This window comes from Alosa alosa, chromosome 1, assembly GCF_017589495.1.
Source record: "Alosa alosa isolate M-15738 ecotype Scorff River chromosome 1, AALO_Geno_1.1, whole genome shotgun sequence".
In the NCBI taxonomy this organism is placed as follows: Eukaryota; Metazoa; Chordata; class Actinopteri; order Clupeiformes; family Clupeidae; genus Alosa; species Alosa alosa.
This window is the reverse complement of record NC_063189.1, coordinates 2,422,667-2,446,743: the sequence shown is the minus strand read 5'-3', so window position 1 is coordinate 2,446,743 and position 24,077 is coordinate 2,422,667. Positions and strand designations below refer to the sequence as shown.

The following is a 24,077-nucleotide window of genomic DNA, read 5'->3' as shown; positions in this document are numbered from 1 at the left end:
CACACACAGACATACACAGCGACACACACACACGCACACATGTACTTACTGAGCTCACCATCCTGGATGCCTTAGACACCTTGTGTGCATATAGTGTAGTGTGTCATTGCGGCTTGTCTGCCAGGCCAGCCACTCTCTGTATCCTGTGGAAAACACACACCTTCTGCCCCAGTCCGGCTGTGGTCAGCTCATCATCATTTATAACCCAGAGCTGTTGACAGGACGGATACAGCAGCTCCACTGTGTTATTCTGACCAGTAGGGGGCACTTGTTTCATTCCAGGGTGAGATGAGAATGCGCTTCAACGGGGCAGGCATAATTGGGCTACACAATTCCACATCATTTACAGTTTTTTCTGATTGCTTAAGCACATTTTTTGTAACTATGGCTTTTTTTTGCAAAACTCTACACACAAATGGCAAAACCTCTCACCCAATCAGCAAAACATTGTAGTTCTCTTGCAAAAGCTAACACACCTTGCTTAACTCTTCACACCTTCGTAAAAAATGGTGTTTTAGGATCTAACAGTAAAACACAAGCCATCACAATAGTAAGCACACAATGTGCCAACAACACACACTGATGGTATGGATAAAAAAAACACATCTGGCTTTGCTTTCTCTGTGCACAAGGTAGACTATGTCAGTTTGAGGTCATACTTTTGTCATAGTTCTGTAAACATACCAGGGATCCCAACTTCAAGTACTAGTGTTTATTTACACACATCAAAACAAACACAAGTGTGTTTTCCAAGTCAAAACACAAAATAGCATTTCACTGAGACAAAACAAATCAGTCTACATCGGGTTAAGCCTCTCTCAAAAATTCTGTCTACATCACATGCAATGTCCTAGTCAAGGCACGGGAAAAATATATTTCTGGAATGGCGATCCAGGCCTGACATGAAAATATCCACACATGTAGACTGTTTTTTTAGTCTGTTTTTTTTCTCTTCTCCTCTTCCTGCTCACTCCGCCATTACCCATTGTACATTACCTGTGGCTTGTTATTTATAGTGCTTAGGCTGATTGCAAAGTGAACTAATTATCTAAAACAGTTTTCACATGAGAAAGTGTGCCAGAGAGTTGGCAAAATAGTGTAAATAATAGCCATTGTGCCTACAGTTTTGCAAAGTGTGTGTTACAAAATTGCAAACTGAGTGCAAAGCAGTGTTTGTGCTTTGATTTTCAGAACTCAGTGAGAGGTTTTGCAGAGAGAGGAGAGAGTAGGGGCTAACAGTGAGTGAGTGTGGTTTGAAAGAGAGAGAGAGAGAGTAGGGGACTAACAGTGAGTGAGTGTGGTTTGAAAGAGAGAGAGAGAGAGTAGGGGACTAACAGTGAGTGAGTGTGGTTTGAAAGAGAGGGAGAGAGAGGGAGAGAGTAGGGGCTAACAGTGAGTGAGTGTGGTTTGAAAGAGAGAGAGAGAGAGTAGGGGACTAACAGTGAGTGAGTGTGGTTTGAAAGAGAGAGAGAGAGAGTAGGGGACTAACAGTGAGTGAGTGTGGTTTGAAAGAGAGAGAGAGAGAGTAGGGGCTAACAGTGAGTGAGTGTGGTTTGAAAGAGAGGGAGAGAGAGAGAGAGAGTAGGGGCTAACAGTGAGTGAGTGTGGTTTGAAAGAGAGAGAGAGAGAGAGAGGCTAACAGTGAGTGAGAGTGTGTGGTTTGAAAAGAGGGAGAACTCAGTGAGAGGTTTTGCCATTTATTAAGTGTGGTTTTTCACAAAAAGAAGCCATAGTTACAAAAAATGTGTTTAAGCATTCAGAAAAACTGTAAATCAAGGGACAAATTGTGATGATTGAAGAGAGCATTTATGCTGACTTTGCATCACTATCGAATGACTATGTGCGACAGGAAATATGGAATATGGAAAATGGAAAAAAAGAAGAAGCAAGAAAATGCAGTGGCTGCCAGTCAAGAGCTGACAGCTGCCTTCCAAGGCACCTCAGGCAAGACAATAGTCAAACTCGCCTGCTGAGTGTGGTTTGAAAGAGAGAGAGAGAGAGTAGGGGCTAACAGTGAGTAGTTTTGTTTAACCCAGTGAGAGGTTTTGCCATTTGTGTGTAGAGTTTTGCAAAAAAAGCCATAGTTACAAAAAATGTGTTTAAGCATTCAGAAAAAACTGTAAATCAAGGGACAAATTGTGATGATTGAAGAGCATTTGTAAACGACTGCATCACTATGCGAATGACTATATTGCGACAGGAAATATGGAATATGGAAAATGGAAAAAAAGAAGAAGCAAGAGAAAATGCAGTGGCTGCCAGTCAAGAGCTGACAGCTGCCTTCAAGGCACCTCAGGCAAGACATGGTCCCGAGCAAGCCAGCGCAGCAGGGAGGAGACAGGGCAAGTAGAAGAGACGGAGAGAGACAGAATAAGAGTGTCAGGGAGAGCGAGAGAGAGAAGAAAGAAAACATGGCAGTGTGTCAGAAAGAAAAGTGTGTGTGTGTGTGTGTGGGGCAGGGTGGGGGGGAGATGAGAAAGACAGAGGGATGTCAGAGAGAGCGAGAAGCAGAGATGGAGAGATGAGTGTGTGAAAAGAGAGAGAGAGAGAAAGAGAGCAGAGAAGGAAAGCAGCATAGCAGAGATGGTGAGATGACTTATCAGGAGATAGAAAGACGGGGTTGTGAGAGGGAAAGAGAGAGAGAGAGAGAGTAGGGGACTAACAGTGAGTGAGTGGGGTGTGAAAGAGAGAGAGGGAGAGAGAGAGAGGCAACACTGTACTTACAGTCATGCAAATAAAGCAACCTTGAATTGAATTGAATTGAGAAAGTAGGGGCTAACAGCGAGTGAGTGTGGTTTGAAAGAGAGAGAGAGAGAGAGAGAGAGTAGGGGCTAACAGTGAGTGAGTGTGGTTTGAAAGAGAGAGGGAGAGAGAGAGAGAGGAGAGAGAGTAGGGGCTAACAGTGAGTGAGTGTGGTTTGAAAGAGAGAGAGAGAGGGAGAGAAAGAGAGAGGAGAGAGGGGCTAACAGTGAGTGAGAGTGTGGTTTTGAAAGAGAGAGAGAGAGAGAAATAGAGGGAGAGAGAGAGAGATCTAACAGTGAAGTGAGGTGTGGTTTGAAAGAGAGGGAGAGAGGGAGAGTAGGGGCTAACAAAGAGGAGTGTGGTTTGAAAGAGAGAGAGAGAGAGGGAGAGAGAGGGAGAGAGTAGGGGCTAACAGTGAGTGAGTGGGGCATGTGGCAGAGTGGGAGTGCAGGGGAAAAGCCTGTGGGGCCTGTGGGGTATGTGGGGCTTAGCAGGGCCATGTGTGCTGGCGCATGTCATTAGTCCATCACCTCCTTGACCACTCGCCTGCGCTCATTACAAAAGCCAATCGGCTGCCGCCAACGCTTTAGCCCATGGGCTTAGCCACAGATGCCACACTTGTGCCCGCGCTGAGCTGGGACACAGCAAGAGCCCAGACTGCCTGCCACCAGCAGCCTGTGATGCCACAGCCAGGACAAACACTCTCTCTCTCTCTCTCTCTCACGCGCGCACACACACACACACACACACACACACACACACACACACACACATATATATCACTGTAACACTCAGAGCAAGCAATGCATACAGGCAGGCACACACACACACACACACACACACACACACACATGTATCACTGTCACACTCAGAGCAAGCAATGCATACAGGCAGGCACACACACACACACACACACACACACACAGGAAACACACAATTTTACTCTCCATAAATATGTATAATGAGGTGAAATAAGACACACACAAGCAAAAACTTCAGTCAGACACACAACATAACACCGCCAGATCAGGCTTGCCCAAATAGCCCCTTAATCATCATGCTGCATGAAATAACCTTTTCTGTCTGTATGCCAACATGACCCTGTGAAAATCTCACAGCTGTTACGTCAGAATTACATCCAATTGTAATCACAAACCTTTCATGTGATCGATGATGACAGTGCACATCAGATTCCAATGATCCATTTCCTTGTTACAGTAGCCTGCACTCATTATAGAGCCTTTCAATCGGTTCCTAGAGGGTTTTTGGTTGAAACGTTTAAAACCAACGCGGATACTTTGAAATTAAAATGAATCAGACTTTAGCATAATGCTTTACAAAATGTCAAACTTAGTTTATTTTTTTTTACATTTTTGTTTGTCCCCAAGTTACCATTAACTCAATGCTGCTCTTCCTTGTTTCCTCATGATTAGCAAATTAGTCTTTTGCATGATTATCATTAACCCAAATGCAATGTTTGGTGGATTAACAAAAGGCCTTCTGTCCAGATTCTTCAATGGAGGAGAGCCTCTACCCCCGTGCATTCTCCCTCAACTTGAGCCCTGAGGCCTCACTCAGGTATTTACCAGTTGCTGGGTTCCTCTAGTGGTCATCCCACCTTCCTGTTGAGGAGATTATGCTGGCGTCTTCAGGGATTAGTCTTGAGAGGCAGCATTCTGCAGTAAACTAACTGGAGCCGAGCCGAGAGTGACTGAACTGACTCACTGTGTTGTTATACACATGTGTAGCAAAACTACATCTCCCATAATGCACTGGGTTTGTAGGAAAGTAGATGATGGGGGCGATTCAGAACTACCATAGTAGAAACCCACCCCAACCGCATAATTTATCTAAAAGCTTTAGACAGTATAACACTCAACACCTTGTAAGATCATACCCAGAGTGTCAGAGCTTAGAGGGGGGTGAGGTGTGTGTGTGTGTGTGTGTGTGGGGGGGGTGTCTGTGATTCAACACTATGTGGCCATACAGGAGGGCGCCATGACAGCAGCAAATCAAGCGCTTGCTGTGGTCCGCCTTTTCCCTTCCAGCACAGCTGGGAGAGGGGAATCGGATTAAGTAGCAAACAGATGATTAAGGATTAATACTGGCCCCTTGAAACCACTGCCTCCGTGTATGAGACTGTCTGCTCAGAGTCATGGCCTCTCGCTTGCATTTAAAACAACAACAACAACAACAGCAACAACAACACAGTCCCTGATGTTTCCACAGGCCACTTGATCACATCAAACATGTGACGCCTTAACGGACTAGATGAGTGCTAAAGGAGATACAGTGAGACGTATCTCCATCAATACTTCTTTTCTATAAGGGAAGTGTTGCTGCAGTCTTTCTATTTAGGGCCAGTGATGTGGGAAGAGGCTGCTATCGGTCATCGGGCCCTCCTCCACGAGTGGAGTGTCATCATAACAAACATGTGGCTGATAAAGGCTGAGGGCTTCTGAGCGCTGTCACGTCCTGTCATGTCCTGTCATGTCCCGTCACACTGCACTGCTGTCAGGTGGCCTTGGGACTGCGGTGTCTCTGCTACCCACACAATACAGGACAGGACAAACACACACACATACACAGAGGTATACACATTTGCATACATAAATCATAAATCTAAGAAACAGACACTGAAGTTGAAACACACACACACACACACACACACACACACACACACACACACACACACATACACACACACCCCTCCTCCATAAGCCACTGTTGGTTCTCCCCACCCCCTGGTATTGTGCCATAAACTTTGTAGCATTTACTGAAGCGGGACTGGAGACAGACGGTCAGCATCACTCAGAGCCGTTCCTCAGCTGCGCCCTGGAGAGCTAGCCCTCGTCCTCAAGGTAAGGAGAGCGGCATTTCAACCAAATGGTTTAAAAGTCAGTATATTATGTTCCCGCCATCACGTGGCATTATTGAGTGAGAAATATGTATAGAAGGAATTTGTTTTGATTGACAGATAATATGAAATTATCCTTCTCCCTGAACAGCCTTGCCAGTAAAACAGGTGGCGTTCCATGGAAATCCTATCGTCCTATTCTCAGTGGCTAACGAGTGTAGCTTCACTCTGAGTGGTCTTTATCCTTCTGCTTTCAGCACTGACAGCCCAAATGTCAGTCAATGCAAAGCAGGCTTGTTAGAATGGAGGAGTCTTAGCAGACCTTTATGACCACCATGTGCTTGGCAAGGGGAGCTCATATTTGAATTGTGTGCTGCTACCTGCCCCTCACATTCAAACAGGGCTGTTTGGAACAGGCCTTGTTTACAGGCAGCGCAGCTAATAAGCACTGCTTTTTATCTGCTGTTTTTATGCATTATAAATGGGCTCCCCGTAGTGCAGTGTGCTGTAGACTAGTGTATCTGTGTGTGTGTGTGTGTTGTGTAGTGTAATCCAGGAGCTGTTAGAGTCTGTGGTTGTGTGTGTTCACGGTTGTTCAGGCAGGATAATGATCCCGTGTGTTCTTTTTCATGCAAGTTCAGCTTTTCTGTCTCACCGAGTGCCACATTACAGACAAACACCAACAACAATCTGGAAATGAACCTAAAGACTCAGACCTGCCGAGATGAATTCTCAGAAACAGCTGAGCTGAAAAAGCCCTCCACTGGCTTACGTAAAAGGAACTCAGAAACCCATAGCATAATTGCACAGTTGTTGAAAAGTAAATTCTTCATGAAACTGCCATGATTCTGTTAACAAATGTTAAAAAAGAATGTAATACTGCACTGTAGACTTGGCCATTCTTTGGGAAATGTGTGGAATGGCATGTGTGAGGAGTCTGAGGACTTCTTCAGCCATTTATCAGTTGACATATCTGTATCATTATGTTTCATCTCCTTATCGTTTACTCATTACTCACATTCAATTAGTCCAGTTTTGCTATGCCAAAAAAAAAACATCACACTCGAAGACCATTATTTCAAATCAAGGTATTTTTTAAATTAGGAAATTGTTTTAAGTGGAGCTTTGAGCTTGAATTCAAGTTTGAAGAATATTATAGTAAAATATTGTAGAAGCCAATCCTACAGTAAATGTGAAACAATTTAAAACACACAAGTGCACGACGCGTATGTCAACTTCTGTTATCACACCTCTCTCATGGGACGAGCAGATTTAGCTGCTGCCAGAGGGCCCAAAGAGCCGCGATATAAAGCGCTCCCACCTCACTGAGTGCTTACAAGCTCTATCTATGGCTCCACAACACCACTACAGAGAAGCACAAGAGGCTCCACAGAATCCCGATAACATGAAAGAATCTCCCAGAAATAGAAGATGAGGGAAGAGCGCACGCGGCAAGACAAAAGCACATCTAATTTTATTAGAATGCTTAATAGAAGCTTTTAATAGAAGGCTTTGCTATGTTCTATTTCATGTTATAAGGCGTGTGATATCTCTAAATATGCATTATTACATTTATTTTTCTTTTAGAGGAGGGTTTTGATGCAGGCTAGAGAGTGTATGATCATGAAACATTTTGCTGTTGCCTGTGCAATTTAATGACTAGCTGTTCAATATTTGTACTTGTGAAGTCTGGGCCATTATATGTTCATCCATCCCCATTGCTAAATGTTTGCTGATGATCCCTGTGGCTTGTCTTTGAACTTGGGCTGTGGAGTATTAAATATCACTGCAGTGATTTACACTTCAAATAGATCTAGTTACACCATTACGTGCTTGTTAAATCATGTATGAGTTAAAAGTTAAAAAATATTCAAACCAAAATTTCCCTTACACAAAGGTATACAGTGAATTATGTGGTAGTGAAGAAATAATAATAACAAATATTTTGTATTGTATTGTTCATAAATTCAATTGTGATAAAACTGCTTAAATTTGGTCAATTCTTTTTTTATTTTTTTATTTCTGTTAAGTTCCAAGGCAGCTGCCACATCACCACCAAAATAACATCACCTCATTTGGAATTCACTGGCCGTTTCTACAGTGGCCTCCCATCACCACTAGTCGGAGCCCTTGAGCCAGCCACGGCCACCAGCACTGCACGCCAGAGCGACAGAGAGAGAGAATGGAGAGAGTGCAGCACATGACGCGCTCTGCAATCCGCAGGGCGTCCAACATCGAGATCAACCCACAGACCAAGCGCAACCTCCAGGAGCTGTTTGTCAACTTCTCCCTCATCCTTATCTGCCTACTGCTCATATACATTATCGTGCTGCTCATGTGACGCCGCGTTGTCATGGTGACACGTGCGCTTCCAGGTCAAATGAAAACATCAAGGCAGGGCATCGTTTGGAACGGAGGCAAAACGTGCAGCGAGTGTCTGTGTGTGTGTGAGAGCTTGGTGGGAACGGAGGAGAGAGGGGGGTGGAGTGTCTGACCTAGCAACAGAGAATTTGAAGTTGAGATTTTTTTTTTTCATCAGGGATAGAGAACACTGATAATTCACCATGAAATTTGCTTCACTGAGAGATAGTTAATGAAAAAATGCACAGTGTCTGAAATAAATGACGTGGGGTGTTTCTGTATTTCTGTAAAGTGAGCACATTCCATCACATCACAGTATAAATTATAACGAGAGGGAGGAATTATTTTCCATACCAAACAAAAAAGACATCATACAACCATCAGCTGCAGGCACTTTGTCTGTGACCATCTTAACTCCTGAGCTTCTCCAGCTTGGAAAGATTGTTCTGTACTTTTTTACAACCTCAAAGGTGGAATAAACGATACTTGTGGTATGTGCATCCGGTTTTAAAGTCAAAACATCAAACGCTGTCCTGTCACTGTCCTGTGTTGAGTCTCTCAATGATGTGAGTTGGGAGGTGGTGGGGAGGTGGCCCCCGACTGAGTATGATCTCCCGCATCACCTGCACTTGTGGTCATCCGTGGGCGAGTCTTACGTAACCCAAGTGAATTGACGTGAGGTGACCAGACAAATGCACCGGTGTCTCACCACTCACACGTACCCATCACCGACACATCTATAATGAAAACGTACCCATCACCGACACATCTATAATGAAAACGTACCCATCACCGACACATCTATAATGAAAACGTACCCATCACGACACATCTATAATGAAAACGTTTAAGAAGCACTGTACAGTACAAAGGAAAGTCTGACCAGGTTTTTATTACTCATAACAGACAGAGGATTATTATAAATATATATTTATATATAGTGCAATTTGTTCAAAAACTGGCAAGACATTGTTTACATTAAACAGTAATGGTCCATTAAATCAAATGCAGTCCAATCAACATTTATTATACGGACACCTCGTATGCCGGGTGTCAACAGAAATACGCATGTTTATGACAAAGCGTTTCATTGTATTACAAAAAGGGGGGATGTGCATTACTTGCTCTTGATATTGCATAAAATCAGAAATTAAAACAAAACAAAACAAAAATAAATAAAATCACAGTGAATGGCACACTGAGTGATGGTGCTTATGTGGATATGTGTGTGTGTGTGTGTGTGTGTGTTGTTGATGGTTGCTTGGTTGCTTGATTGTTTGTCGTCACATGCGTTTGAGTTGACGGCCGTAATGGAGGGTCAGAAAGAGAAGTATTGAGAGAAGAGCTCAAGCGACTCCGGCTCTTTGAGGGCCACGTCAGGGTCCTCCATTTCACGAGGGCTACACAGAAGAGGGGAGTAAACCAGTAAGAGCACTAACACACACACCACAGAACATCACATCAGCAATATGACACCTGCAAAAAAATGATTACAGCTGCTCTTATAACGAAATATCATATGCACTACTTTAAAATATGCACTGATTAAAAATATACACTAATATGATGTGAATTTTTGGGGAAATCCATTTGCATTTAGGTCATTTAAAATGTTATTTTACAATATTTTATAACGCATTAGAATTAGTTCAGAAGAAAGTGGCAGCGGATCAAGCTTGACGGTGAAGCATCTTTGCAAACAAAACAAACAAACAAACAAAACTAGCGTATATCCTTCAGAATAAGAGAACCTGACAGGTGCCAGTTACAGCACGTCATTCCACTGTGCCACTTAGGGCTGTTTCACACCACATTACGCCTGTGGAATGTCTTCATGTACATTTTGGTGGCCATATGAATAGGGAGAGCATTCAAACTGGCCGCATGAGACAGTGCACTGTTCATAAAGATCAATGAAAATTGGAGCTGCAACAATTCATCGATTAATTCATTATTGACTATGAAAATAATAGTTTTGCAGCCGTTACGCACATGCAACATACTGTATATGGTGTGAAACAGGCCTGAGCCTTCCAAGAGTTCAAATATATCTATATGAAACACCATGCCCCTAAACTGCCCTAAATCAATGTTATCTCTAGTCTCTAATCTCTAGTTTCCAGCTTGGGGAGAGAAATATACAGTATAATGTGCAATATGTCTTCACACTGAAGCAAGAATGACAACCATGGCTTTGCAAAGCTTGCCATGCACAGTTTGAATACAAATAAAACATCATTTAGGCAGGTTACTGCCGTTTAGTCATATATTTCCACATAAACTGATGACTATGCAATCTTCATCAAAGTACAGAAGCGCAAATAATAGAAGTCTCAGAACCACTGAGAGTCTGAAGGAAAAAGTGATTTACAGTTTAAAATGATAAATGGCTGGACTATACAGTCATTTACTCTGGAACACACGACTCAACTCAGACCATGAAACGAATGTTCAAGACCCGCAACGTTCACAGAAACATGCACTTCACCAGAGCAAACTGAATGTGGTGACACAGACCATGCTTTTGTTTGCATTCCAATGCCATTAATGAAATATCGAAACAACAGAGATATATTAATGAAATAAACACCAAAATTAGATCATATTTTCAGAGGGCCAAAGTAACTGCTTGATAGAAGAGTGCTCGGTGTGTGGTGTGTAACTAACTCATAAACATGGCATGATAACAATAGAGGTATGCAAGATCATACATGCATATCACTAAGAAAACAAAATGGGAGAAAAAAGTATTTGTGTGTGCTTTTTTTTTCAATTCAGCGACAAGATGCATTGGAAAGTGACAAGCACACCCACATTTCACTGTGGACAAGCACCACTGATTAATCGATTCGTTCTTCATTTTTGAAAATGAAAAGAAATAGAGAGAGAGAGATAAAACAAATAAACCCAAACGGACACTGATTTTTGTTGTTGTTGTTGTTGTTGTTGGTTTGGTTGGATGACTGCTGAAGTACAGAAATAAATGTTTACAGATACAGGAGTGAGACAGTGAGACCAGACCAATGGCAGACAGGGTTCTTGTGCTTTAGGCATGTCTCTTGCCATGGTGCGGCGTGGTGGAGGTGGTGGTGTGCGGACAACAAAGGGTTAACGACGACGACGACGACGACAGTGACGATGACGAGGTGGGGCTCACCTCCGAGTGGCGTCGGGGTCGGGGCCTGTCGGGGGTGTCGCTGGGGCGTGCGCTTTGTTTGTGCGGAGCGGAAGCTGCCGCACTGGGGGGGAGGTAGGGGGGGCACTCTCTAGCCTACGCCCCGCACTCGAACCCCAACCCGAGCACAAGCCCCCCTCGGCTTCCACAACACTTAGGTTTGGAGAGCTGACGAACGGGCTTGCGGACTTTTTACCTTTTTGCTACATCGAAAAAGGACACAAACAAAAATGTTTCGGGAGGACTACTGTGAGTGAGCACTGGCTAATTAGAATTTTTGTTTTGTTTAATTATCATTATTATTAGTTTAAAACCTTTCACTCTAAAAGAATTGAACCAAATGAGCAATCACCAGAGGCAAAGTAACTGAAATTGTTAGTGACAAATAATGGCTTGGAAAGCAAAGTAGATTCTCATGAACCTAAACATGGACAAATAATAACCACAAACAATGCAACACATACATACACACACACACACACATACATATATACATACAAACATACAGCTTACATTGCAACAACAGAACAAAATCAAAGGTAGAGTTAGATGACCCCTAGGGGCAAACGTAAAGGAAAGTCATGCAGAAGAGGCCCATTCCATTGTACTAGGGCTGGATGCATAGGCAGGTCCAAAGGACACCTTTCCCATTATGCAAAAGCGTTTCGTTTCTCACTAAAGAGAAGTCTGATTATACATCCTGATAATAATACAGACAGACCTGTTTGTGTGTGTGTTTGTGTGTGTGTGTGTGTGTATGTGTGTGAGAGAGTGTGTGAGAGAGAGAGGGATAGAGAGACAGAGAGAGGGTGAGAGTGTCTGTGTGTGCTTGTGTGCCTGTGTGTATGTATGTGTGTGTGTGTGTGTGTGTGTGTGTGTGTGTGTGTGTGTGTGTGTGTGTGTGTGTGTATGTGTTTGTAAGCGTGCATTGACCCTGTGTAACAACATTTTTGAAGTGTTTAAATGGGACCAATGACAAACTCAACAATGCTGATTCACAGTAAGCGAGTGAGTGGCCGAGTGAGCGAGTGAGAGGCTGTGTGTGTGTATGTGTGTGTGTGTGTGTGTCCTCCGGATGGCCTTACCTTAATGAGAGGGTTTATCACGCCCACGTTGGGGCTGGCGTTGAACACTTTATTAAAGCCTGTCTCTCTGTTCACCAGCTCCAACTGATAAAACTTCTTATCATCCTGTACATGAAGACACAAGACGACACCCAATCAAATAAAGCAAAATACAGTTCACACACACACACACACACGCGCACACATACACACACACACACAGACGACGCTGAGGACAACAATAGAGATAGCTCTGCAGCACAGGCAATACACAAATTACATTTATTATCATTTCCAAAATGAAATTATCTTGAGTGATCGTGCTTGACTTTCATGCTCCACTGACCTACTTCCACAAGAGCAAAGGAAAGAGCACTGAAGTGGGCCAAGTAAGTGGACTTCAACCGAGCTACTTTTATTGGGGGTATTATGTTTTGGGTTCTTGGGAGAGGATAAATAAATAATGTGTCAAAATAATGGTTTAAAAGTGGCTTTTAACAAGTGCGTGGGTTTAGGCCAGATGCATCTGGATTTTGAAAAAAACAGCAAAGCACTCCCATTGGTTTATGTCCTTGTGTAATCACACACACCAATAATCTGTGACCTTACCGGACATTCAGACTCGTACTGTTACTGAAACTGGACCACACTAGACGTAGCTGCGGGCCTGTCCTTGTGCGTTTGATTTGTAAACGGTCTTCAGTTTGAATACCTACTACCAGTTTCTTCACCAGAGCCTCCCTCTCCGCCACCATCTGCCTCAGCTCAGCGATCGCCTGCAGGTCCTCCGGCCGACTCTCGCGGTTCCTGAACTTGTCCTCCGTGCCCTCCAGCCTGGGGAACGCAAATCAGCATCAAGCCGCCACAAGCTCGCCCACAAATCATAGAACCACACACACACACACCACAAGCTCGCCCACTAATCATAGAACCACACACACACACACCACAAGCTCGCCCACTAATCATAGAACCAAACACACACACACCACAAACTCGCCCACTAATCATAGAACCACACACACACACACCACAAACTCGCCCACTAATCATAGAACCACACACACACACACCACAAACTCGCCCACAAATCATAGAACCACACACACACACACCACAAACTCGCCCACAAATCATAGAACCACACACACACACACCACAAACTCGCCCACAAATCATAGAACCACACACACACACACACCACAAACTCGCCCACAAATCATAGAACCGCACAAACTGTTATCAATCCGCTGGTATTCACACACACATACAGTACACACAGGCAGGCAGGCAGACAGACAGACACACACACCACAAACTCACACACACAAATCATGATCAATACATCAATACGCTGGTATTCAGGCACATACCACACACACACACACACACACACACACACACACACATGCAAAGACACACACACACACACACACACACAAAGGCACACACACACACACCACAAACTCACACACAAATCATAGAACCACTCAAATCATCATCAATCTACTGGTATTCAGGCACATACAACACACACACACACACACACACACCACAAGCTTACACACACAAATCATATAACCACACAAATCAACAGCAATCTGTAGGTATTCAGGGAAACTGACTGAGCTACTAAACGTCTCTTGTGATAGCAATGTCCAGTGCATCTATATGGGCGTACAGCAATGTCCAGTGCATCTATATGGGTGTACAGTCAAAAGAGGATAGATGACGGACACATGACTTAAACAAATAATGATTAAAAAGTACGCAAATCATCGCCCCAGTTCATAGTTTCAGTGGGTTGCTCCAGCAGAAATGCACCCTGGGGGAAAACCCTCCGAGAGCAGGCAGCCCAGCCGGAACTGCTGAGGCTGCATGGATGGAGTGTTACCAGGAGGAGCTCCCACACACCAGACGAAGAACACACAGCACAGGCAAGCAGTTCCCACACACCAGACGAAGAACACACAGCACAGGCAAGCAGCTCCCACACACCAGACGAAGAACACACAGCACAGGCAAGCAGCTCCCACACACCAGACGAAGAACACACAGCACAGGCAAGCAGCTCCCACACACCAGACGAAGAACACACAGCACAGGCAAGCAGCTCCCACACACCAGAACACACAAGAACACACAGGCACACCAGACCGGGAGCACCCACACACCAGACCTAAGAACACACAGCACAGGCAAGCAGCTCCCACACACCAGACGAAGACACACAGCACAGGCAAGCAGCTCCCACACACACCAGACCGAAGAACACACAGCACACAGCACACACAGACAGCACCCACACACCAGACACACCAACACACAGCACAGGCAAGCAGCTCCCACACACCAGACGAAAGAACACACAGCACAGGCAAGCAGCTCCCACACACCAGACGAAGAACACACAGCACAGGCAAGCAGCTCCCACACACCAGACCTAAGAACACACAGCACAGGCAAGCAGCTCCCACACACCAGACGAAGAACACACAGCACAGGCAAGCAGTTCCCACACACCAGACGAAGAACTTCCACCTTCTATGGGCAGCCGTAGCCTACTGGTTAGCGCTTCGGACTTGTAGCCGGAGGGTTGCCGGTTTGAACCCCGACCAGTAGGCACGGCTGAAGTGCCCTTGAGCAAGGCACCTAACCCCTCACTGCTCCCCGAGCGCCGCTGTTGATGCAGGCAGCTCACTGCACCGGGATTAGTGTGTGCTTCACCTCACTGTGTGTTCACTGTGTGCTGAGTGTGTTTCACTAATTCACTGATTGGGATAAATGCAGAGACCAAATTTCCCTCACAGGATCAAAAGAGTATATATACTTATACATACTCGAGCCCTAACACAAATACATACAGTACACCACCACAGTAGAACAGCTAAACTGTGCAAACGACTGTCCCCTGGACTGTATGACTGAGCTCCATTTGAGAGCACAGTTTGAGCTAATAGGTAGGCCTTCGGTTTTGGTGTGTTAGTCTAGAATTACTCTAGAATTTACATTTTAAACTAAGGTTCCATTTATTACCATTAATTAAGCACAGCAGTAAAGTAATTACTAGCATTCATTTTGCTGAAGGGAATGTGAAATATTAAAAAAATGACTCAATCCGAATATTCAAAAGATCTCCGATGGAAAATATCATGCACTAGATGAGATCAAGAAATCATCTCCAGCATTTACACTGCAATCAAGTCTATCCTTAACTTTATTAATACCGTAATCGATGGTTTATTCAGGTTAAATATAGCATTAAACCTTCATAAAATCTCTTTCTAAGAAAAGTGAAGCAGCGAGTCTTTACCTAATCTCAGCATGAGGTGCGGAGGTGTGTGAGGTGAGGTGTGTGAGGAGAGGAGGTGTGTAAGGTGAGGAGGTGAGGAGGTGTGTAAGGTGAGGTGAGGAGGTGAGGAGGTGTGTGAGGTGAGGAGGTGTGTGTGAGGAGGTGTGTGAGGTGTGTAAGGTGCAGAGGTGTGTGAGGTGCAGAGGTGTGTGGAGGTGAGGAGGAGGTGTGTGAAGGAGGAGGTGTGTGAGGAGAGGAGGAGGAGGAGGTGTGTGAGGTGAGGTGAGGAGGTGTGTGAGGTGAGGTGAGGAGGTGTGTGATGAGGTGAGGAGGTGTGTGTGAAGTGAGGGAGGTGTGTGAGGTGAGGAGGTGAGGAGGTGTGTGAGGTGAGGTGAGGAGGTGTGTGAGATGCAGAGGTGTGTGAGGTGAGGTGAGGAGGTGTGTGAAGTGAGGAGGTGTGTGAGGTGAGGAGGTGTGTGAAGTGAGGAGGTGTGTGAGGTGAGGAGGTGAGGAGGTGTGTGAGGTGAGGTGAGGAGGTGTGTGAGGTGAGGAGGTGTGTGAAGTGAGGAGGTGTGTGAGGTGAGGAGGTGAGGAGGTGTGTGAGGTGAGGTGAGGAGGTGTGTGAGGTGCAGAGGTGTGTGAGGTGAGGTGAGGAGGTGTGTGAGGTGAGGAGGTGTGTGAGGTGAGGAGGTGAGGAGGTGTGTGAGGTGAGGTGAGGTGTGTGTGAGGCAGAGGTGTGTGAGGTGAGGAGGTGAGGAGGTGTGTGAAGTGAGGAGGTGTGTGAGGAGGTGAGGAGGTGTGTGAGGTGCAGAGGTGTGTGAGGTGAGGAGGTGTGTGAGGTGAGGTGAGGAGGTGTGTGAAGTGAGGAGGTGTGTGAGGTGAGGAGGTGAGGAGGTGTGGAGGTGGAGGTGTGTGAGGTGAGGAGGTGAGGAGGTGTGTGAGGTGAGGTGAGGAGGTGTGTGAGGTGAGGTGAGGTGTGTGAGGTGCAGAGGTGTGTGAGGTGCAGAGGTGTGTGAGGTGAGGTGAGGAGGTGTGTGAGGTGCAGAGGTGTGTGGTACTCACAGGATCTGCAGGGCTGAGATCTTGTCCTTGAGCACCTCCTGGGCTTTGTTAAAGTCGGACAGCATGATGTGCTTCTCTCGGTTGTGTGAGGCGCTCATCTCCCCCATATCCCTCTCGTGTCTCTTAGTCAGGTCCTGCTCATGGGCTCTAAACAACAACAACAACAACAACAACAACAACAGCTTACATTTATATAGCGTTTTATCAAGGCACACAGAACAACAACATTATCATTCCTTATCGACTCCATAACAACATTATCATTCCTCATCGTCTCCATAACAACATTGTCATCTGTAGTCAACCCCAGAAGCACTACATTATTATTCATTATCATCTCCTTAGCAGCAATATCTTTAGCCATCATCTCGTTAACCACATTGTCATTCATTATTATCTCTTTAACGATAATATCACTAGTTATCATTTTGATATTTTATAAGCATAACTATTTGTTAGACTCATTAACATGGATTATTTGGTATCATTGGCATGACAGCGTGTGCACAACAACATTACCATTTGTCTCTCTTCTCTATTACAAGAGATGTAAACATGCTTCTCTCTATGTGACAGCTAGTTTATTTATTTGGATTCAGCTTCTGGTCTGCATTAAAGACAGTGTTTAAATGACTTTGCATTTGTTGTGCATTTTGTTGTGTAATCATAAATGTCTCCTTTCTTCATAAAACACACACTGCAGTCTGTGGGTACTGTTCCATTTATTAGAAATGATCCGAATATGTTTATTTCTTTCAGAAGGGCTCCTCCCCGGCCTCCGGAGGGATATTTATATCTTGAGCGGAGTCCTTAGAAGCATCTTTCACAGTCAGAGCTGAGTCATCGTTGTGTCCAGAGGGACGAATGCTTTTTCCCAGCCATATTTAGCTTCTCACACTGCTTTTGGTATCCATGAGCATCTGCATCCACACTGCTTTCAGACGCCTTAACCCTTTTAGCCTCCCTGGTCGTTCCCATCAATCTAGATTACTGTTCATGAATTAGAAATGTCACGACTGATATTCCCCATGTAAGAAATGAAAGTAATCTTACTGTTTTTGTAAGTCGATTAATACCATTCACACTGAAATAAGTCGATTAATACCCTTTGCACCTTGCAAAAAAAAAATTGCAAACTTGTATCAAGTGAAAATTTAATTTGCCAATTGCCTGACATTGACTGATAAGGACTACACACAAGGTTGATACATCGTGTGGTTCATGTTTTTAAATGATTAATCATTATCTTCAGTGTGATTTTACTTCGACATTTCTCTACTTAGTCCAATTCACTGGTTAGCTGCTTCTTTTCTATCCAATCTTTACTGGACAGTGGACACGGCCTGAGGAGTAACACTATTTGAATGGCAACTCAAAGTCAGAGCAAATGAGTTTTGAGACTTCAGGGCAAACAGCTTGCTGTTGGAGACTGTGTCATTACGAGCAATAATGAAAGTAAGTCGGGGGTCCAATGGCTTTAAGGAGGACCTGAAGCAGATGTAACGGAGGTGAACTGAGCTAGCATGCTAGTTGCGCGTGTAAATCCTCACACCTCTAACCTTAAGAACGCGTTTTCTAACCTCTGAGTTGGAAGCCTGGACTATTAGCTCAGTGGTTAGAGCGTTCGACTCCCATGCCGGTGTGTGTGTTGAGGTGGCGGGTTCGAGGGCCGTGAGCGGTGGACGAATTACGACCTCGGCTACACAGGCCTGGGGCAGATCTATGCCGCAGGTCAGACGTCTCACCTGATCTGCAGGTTGGCCTCACTGCGGATGCGCATAACCTCCTTGCCCTTGAGCTCCATCTCACCTGATCTGCAGGTTAGCCTCGCTGCGGATGCGCAGCACCTCCTTGCCCTTGAGCTCCAGCTCCTTGGTGAGCGTGCTGATGGTCTCGTTGAGCGAGTGGATCTCGCGGTCCAGGTCCACGATGCGCTTCTTCCGGCACGAGACCTCCTTCTGCAGGTCCGAGATCCGGCCGAACAGCTCCTGCTCCTGACACCACACCACCACACGTCATGTGCAGAACAAACAAGACAACGTCACACACACACACACACCATGATCTCAAACATAGCTCATCTGTCTCATCAGCTCATCTGTCCCCGCTTCAGCTGAGCACGTGCACGCACGCACGCACGCACGCACGCACGCACACACACACACACACACACACACACACATGCCTTCCATTAACGGATGACTGAGTGCCCAAAATGTCTCCGCGGATAAAATGAGCGGATGCGCCCACTCATGTGTGCACAGGGTTCATTTCATTAGACTGTTTTAAATCTGCTTACCAAAGCAATGGCAGCTCTCCTTTCCAGCCCCAGAGGCGTACAAAATATTTAACTGGGTCACATTACGAGGCACACCATTGTGCTGTATTATTAACTACAGACAGACATACATAAAAGGGAAGGAGAAAATAAGAAAAAAGAGAGAGAGAGAGAGAGGGAGAGAGAGAGAGAGAGAGAGAGAGATAGAGAGAGAGAGAGAGAATTCTAACCTGTCTATATAAATGTGGGGAAAGAAATCGTCAGTGCTTTCTCCTATGGCTTATCAAAGGCACCATTTTCATTTCCCGTCATGGTCTGGATTATCTATGATGAAACCGTCTTGTGTCTTAATGAAACCGTCTGGGTGGATTCACCATATCAGTTTCTCATCATTTTCAGATCTGCCTCAGATTCCTCCCTGGTCTGGAAGGGAGCCCACCATGTGAATGTACTAGGCTAGTGGATGAAAGTTAGTTTGTTTTCGTCCTTATTAACTTCATCCAGAACGACATCCCGATGGATGCTCCTCATGCATAAAAGACTACAATTATGATACACAACACCCATGAGCTCTCGTTTATTTCAGGCGTTCCACAACAAACAGACATGCTGCTTGAGGAGGAATTCTCTGATGTGCATATTAGAGATTTCCGCTCACTGGCACTGACTGCCCACACACGCATACACACACACACACTTACTCACACACACACATGCACACGCACACACAGGCAAACAGACACACACACAAGTACACACAACAAACACCCCACTCACATTCACATTCACACACACACCCTCATAACCCACACATTTTAGTCATATTCTATGAAAATTAATAGCTTGTTCATTAACTGGATTCAGCTGCATAATGTATAAATGCAAAAGCTTTGATGGAAGGCTTTTACAAGCAACAATTGTTTTTTCCACTAAAGCTACATCCACTTTAGGAGTCCAACCAGTCCAACACACTACACACACACACACACACACACACACACACACACACACACACACACACACACACACACACACACACACACACACACACACACACACACACAATTTAATTGAGTTCACCTCATTGGAAATGTTCTGACTGTTTAATAGACCCTGTGTGTAGCCAAACTAAGCCTCCATGGCAAGAAGAGCCCGGGAGAGCTGGAATATCCGTTCATTTGACTGAGAGGATCTATGTTACAGGAGGCTCTCAGATACTAAACATCCTGCTTTTCACCTTGCTGTCGCTATTTGTGTGCTTAACAGTTAGCAATTTAGGCCTACTTGGGAAAATCCTTAACAGTAAGCAATTTAGGCCTACTTGGGAAGATCCTGGTGTATGATCAATAGTGTATGATGCTAACTGTAGAACCCCCTTGTTCTTGATAAGCTACTGTATGTTGTTTTTAGATGCTGTGTGACACGCCATCTCCATATGCTGCATCATGGTTAGTGTTACATACTGCAGACTGCATTACTATCTTTGAACGCTGATATTTTGGTCATTTTGGTCATTGCTTTTATCTCACCAAAAGGGCTGCATGCCAGTTTATGTATGATCCACCTGCTATCTAGCACCTCCAAAACTTCAGCTTAAGTTCCAGCCAGCTTAAGTACTGATGACACAAAGTAGCCTATAGTATATCAACAGCACTCAATAGCAATTTATATGCAGACATTCGGATGTAAATGATCAAACACTATATTTCTCCCCTACCAATTTCACAACAGTTAGCTAGCCCGTTCTCGAGCACTCAACTTGGGATAGCAGCTGTTTAGTGCGCACATGCTCCCTGACTCCGGTTTTGGGTTGCCAGGTTTTTTAACAAATGGGTTGAAATTGTATGAAGTGTGACGTGCACATGTGTAGAATGTATTTCCATATACAATCTAGCAACTTGGGAAATATCACACAGATATGCAAAACGAATGCATCCATGATGTTCATAATGAGGTTTGACAGTCTTGCAAATAGTGGGGGGGTTTCAGAGAGAAAAAACAAACAAAAATAAATAAATAAATAACACCAGGAGAAACACGAGGAAAAGGCTGGAAAGATGTGGGAGAGTTGGCTGGTATTTTTCCCCATTGTGTCTGCTGCTGTTGTTGATATAACATGAATAAAATATTGTGCAAGTATAAAACAAAATGGATGTACAAAAAGAGGTGTAGCTCTCACCAAGTTCTTGCTACGTTCCAGAGTGTTCTCCAGCTCCAGCTGGGCAGTTTTATTCTCCTGCTGGTGCACCTGTCTCAGGTGCTCGATAGCCGTAGCGTGCAGGTGATTCAGCTCTGAGCGGAGGGACGCTGCAGCACAGAGAAGATAGTAAAGGTCAGTCACAATCCTGCTACCAGCTCAATGGCCATGGGAAAAAACACAATACAAATTTGCATCAAATCAGGACACATATGTTTATATTTATGGTTATGTTTTTAGTTCTTAGCAGACACTTATGTCCAAAACGACTAACAATGACATCAATAAACAATACATTAACATTAAAATTAACAGTTTAAAGTAAAGTCCTACAGCCTTCATTAAAAAACACCAATAACACTATATGTATACTTTAAAAGTGCATGGTTTCAGGTCTGGAAAGGGGGAAAAGGAGGGGACTACGAGAGAGAGAGAGAGAGAGAGAGAGAGAGAGAGAGAGAGATGTCACGGTTAAGATAACTGATAAATAAACGAGTTTTACGCCATGCGCCAGGGTGCAAAATAGGGGCCATAGAGTTTCAGATGAGGAGAGAGACAGTAATTAGAGAGGAATGAAAAGACACATTTCAGTGAGACACGAGGAGAGAGACAGCACTAAACGAGGAGAGAGACAGCACTAAACGAGGAGAGAGACAGGAATAAACCAGGAGTGAGACAGCACTAAACGAGGAGAGAGACAGCACTAAACGAGGAGAGAGACAGCACTAAACGAGGAGAGAGACAGGAATAAACCAGGAGAGAGACAGGAATAAACCAGGAGTGAGACAGGAATAAACCAGGAGTGAGACAGGACTAAAGGGCCGTTCACCCCAAGACTGATAACTATAATGATAAGGACCAAAAACATGAAGAAAGATATCATCGGAGATCACTTTCAGAATGATTTTAAGAACGAAAAAAAGCTGACAGCCCATCAGAATCAATCAAATTTTAGCGATCACATTCATCAACACAAAAAGAGTGTTCTTCTTTGTGAACTTTTTCACACTTTTCTTCACTGGTCAGTGTAGACGTTTTTATTGTTATGGTTATAGTTATCATTATTAGTGATAGGCCCTTAAACCAAAGTCCTTTTAGGCAGGTCCCTCCACTCGGCAGCCATATTACAACGCTTTTTGGGCACTCATCGGGCATCATATTCGGCAGAAATGCGCGTGCGCAAGGCTTCACGACACTAATCTTGCTCCAGCGGCGAGTTCACAACACATGATTGGCACGATGTCTTCACAACACACCATATGATTGGCTCAATGTATTCACCACACCGCATGATTGGCTCAATGTATTCACATGTCAACGTTTTGCCGAGGAAGGGGTGGGATATGTGTAGAGAACGGCCATATTGGCGTTAAAACCCCATGCATTTCTATGGAGGATTTTGTGGAGTGCTGTGTCTCCTCATTAGAAAGCCTCTGCTTAAACCAGGAGTGAGACAGGAATAAACAGGACTGAGACAGGACTAAACCAGAAGTGAGACCAGGACTAAGGCAGGACTAAGGCAGGAGTGGGCTAGTGGCACAGCAGCAGTGGTGTTGCGGCGCACCTAGCATGGCCTTGCCCTCATCCTCCAGCTCGAAGCGCAGCGTCTGCAGCTCCTGCTCCGACTGCTGCCGCAGGATGTCCAGCGTCTGCCTGTGTGCCTCCCGCAGAGCCTGCAGCTCCTCACGCTGCTCCTGCTTCATACGGTCCTCCAGCTCCTACACACACACACACAGGTATAACACAGATGTGCGTGCTGACACATATATACACACACACTAGAGGGAGAGCAGCTTCACAGAAGAGAACTTCTGACGGTAAATTTGAGGAAAAGTTGGTAAACCACCCTTCTTACCTAATTTGAGGGTGCTGATTCTGAATATTTTGTTTACCAAGCTCAATTCTGAGATCTACGCTGCATAATCAGAATTTTAACATAAAATGGCGTTTTTTTTGTTGCTTATTTTTCCCTAAATTGGGTTGATTTCAAAAGTAATCACCAAATAAACACCAAATAAAAGTGTTCTCTAAATACATGTTTGAGCATTAAAGAAGCCATGCTATATTTTATTAACATATTTAATGGAAACATGATTACAGTTAACATGTAATAAACTCGGAAATTCTAATCAAAACACAACCATAATTTTTATTGCTAACATAGTGAGTCACTCATGTGGTGTTTAATGCATTTCATCACAATAACAAGTTGCACAGATAACCTTCAACTCAGAATATATCCTACAGTACATATGAACTTAGATAGCGGGAATAAGCCTAATGCAGAACTGCATCTACCGTCAGCAACAACCGACAAGTAAAAAACATTTTACTTCCAGTAACACTGGATTTGGTATCTATATATATAAGTATATAATTGATACTTGATACTCGATACTGAAACGATATCCAAATCAGGACACAGGCCTCCTCCAAGTGTATTACATAATTATTATTTTTGTAGTCAGCAAAATAGTAGTTTGTGTGTGATTAAGTCCTTTATTGTTTGTTATAGCTCATTTATATTGTGTGGTGTTTTGGCAATAAATTACATAGCCAAAGTAGGCTAGATCAAGGTCAGTGTTCAAATTACTGCATGCAAATCACTTAATGCTGCTAATCTTTAGGCCATCTGATGTAGGCTCCCCTAGGCCTTCCCGTTTTTATGGGATTTCTTTGACCGTTGCAAAGGGGAAAAAAGTGAAGATAGTCTAGCATAAGTATGTTTCAACCACTCAGGTCTTAATCAGATAGGCCTATACACCATTATTTGTTTTGCTATCATTTGCTACCACATAACAAATACCAAATAACAATACGAAAGTTTCTCACAAACTTTCCTGCATACCCTTAAATGTGCTGTAGTCAGATGAGTGTCCTAAAGACATATTGTAACTAGATCTTGAGCATCTATTACCAGTGTTGAATGAGCAGTTTTTGCAGTGATCACTACTGGACAATCCACATTGCTAGACAGCACCTGTGAGAATAGACTGTATTTCCACTTCACAAATAACCATCACTATCTGCAATAGCTACAGTACAGGGA

At 44.2% G+C, this 24,077-nt stretch overlaps 2 protein-coding genes across 5 annotated transcripts in view; one reads left to right on the top strand and one right to left on the bottom strand.

Moving 5' to 3' along the window:
* Positions 1-5,257: 5,257 nt before the first annotated feature.
* Positions 5,258-8,486, top strand: LOC125292854 (cardiac phospholamban-like). The gene is made up of 2 exons (XM_048240325.1): positions 5,258-5,603; positions 7,630-8,486. Exon 2 carries the CDS (start codon positions 7,782-7,784, stop codon positions 7,938-7,940), a length of 159 nt encoding a protein of 52 aa, XP_048096282.1. The 5' UTR covers positions 5,258-5,603; positions 7,630-7,781; the 3' UTR covers positions 7,941-8,486.
* Positions 8,487-8,834: 348 nt separating this feature from the next.
* Positions 8,835-24,077, bottom strand: part of fam184aa (family with sequence similarity 184 member Aa) — a 39,541-nt gene continuing 24,298 nt past the window's right edge. The window contains exons 11-17 of one of the 4 annotated variants that reach the window (XM_048240288.1): positions 22,593-22,746; positions 21,011-21,138; positions 18,363-18,547; positions 16,554-16,700; positions 12,916-13,033; positions 12,221-12,331; positions 8,835-9,360 (exon numbers count right to left, since the gene is read on the bottom strand). In XM_048240288.1, the coding sequence (XP_048096245.1) occupies positions 9,352-9,360; positions 12,221-12,331; positions 12,916-13,033; positions 16,554-16,700; positions 18,363-18,547; positions 21,011-21,138; positions 22,593-22,746 (852 nt within the window). In that variant the 3' untranslated portion in view covers positions 8,835-9,351. The other 3 variants (XM_048240296.1, XM_048240304.1, XM_048240311.1) reach the window with 3 other exon arrangements.

Coding starts and splice junctions, on each gene's coding strand:
- LOC125292854 (XM_048240325.1), top strand. CDS start 7,782: ATGGAGAGAGTGCAGCACATGACGCGCTCTGCAATCCGCAGGGCGTCC.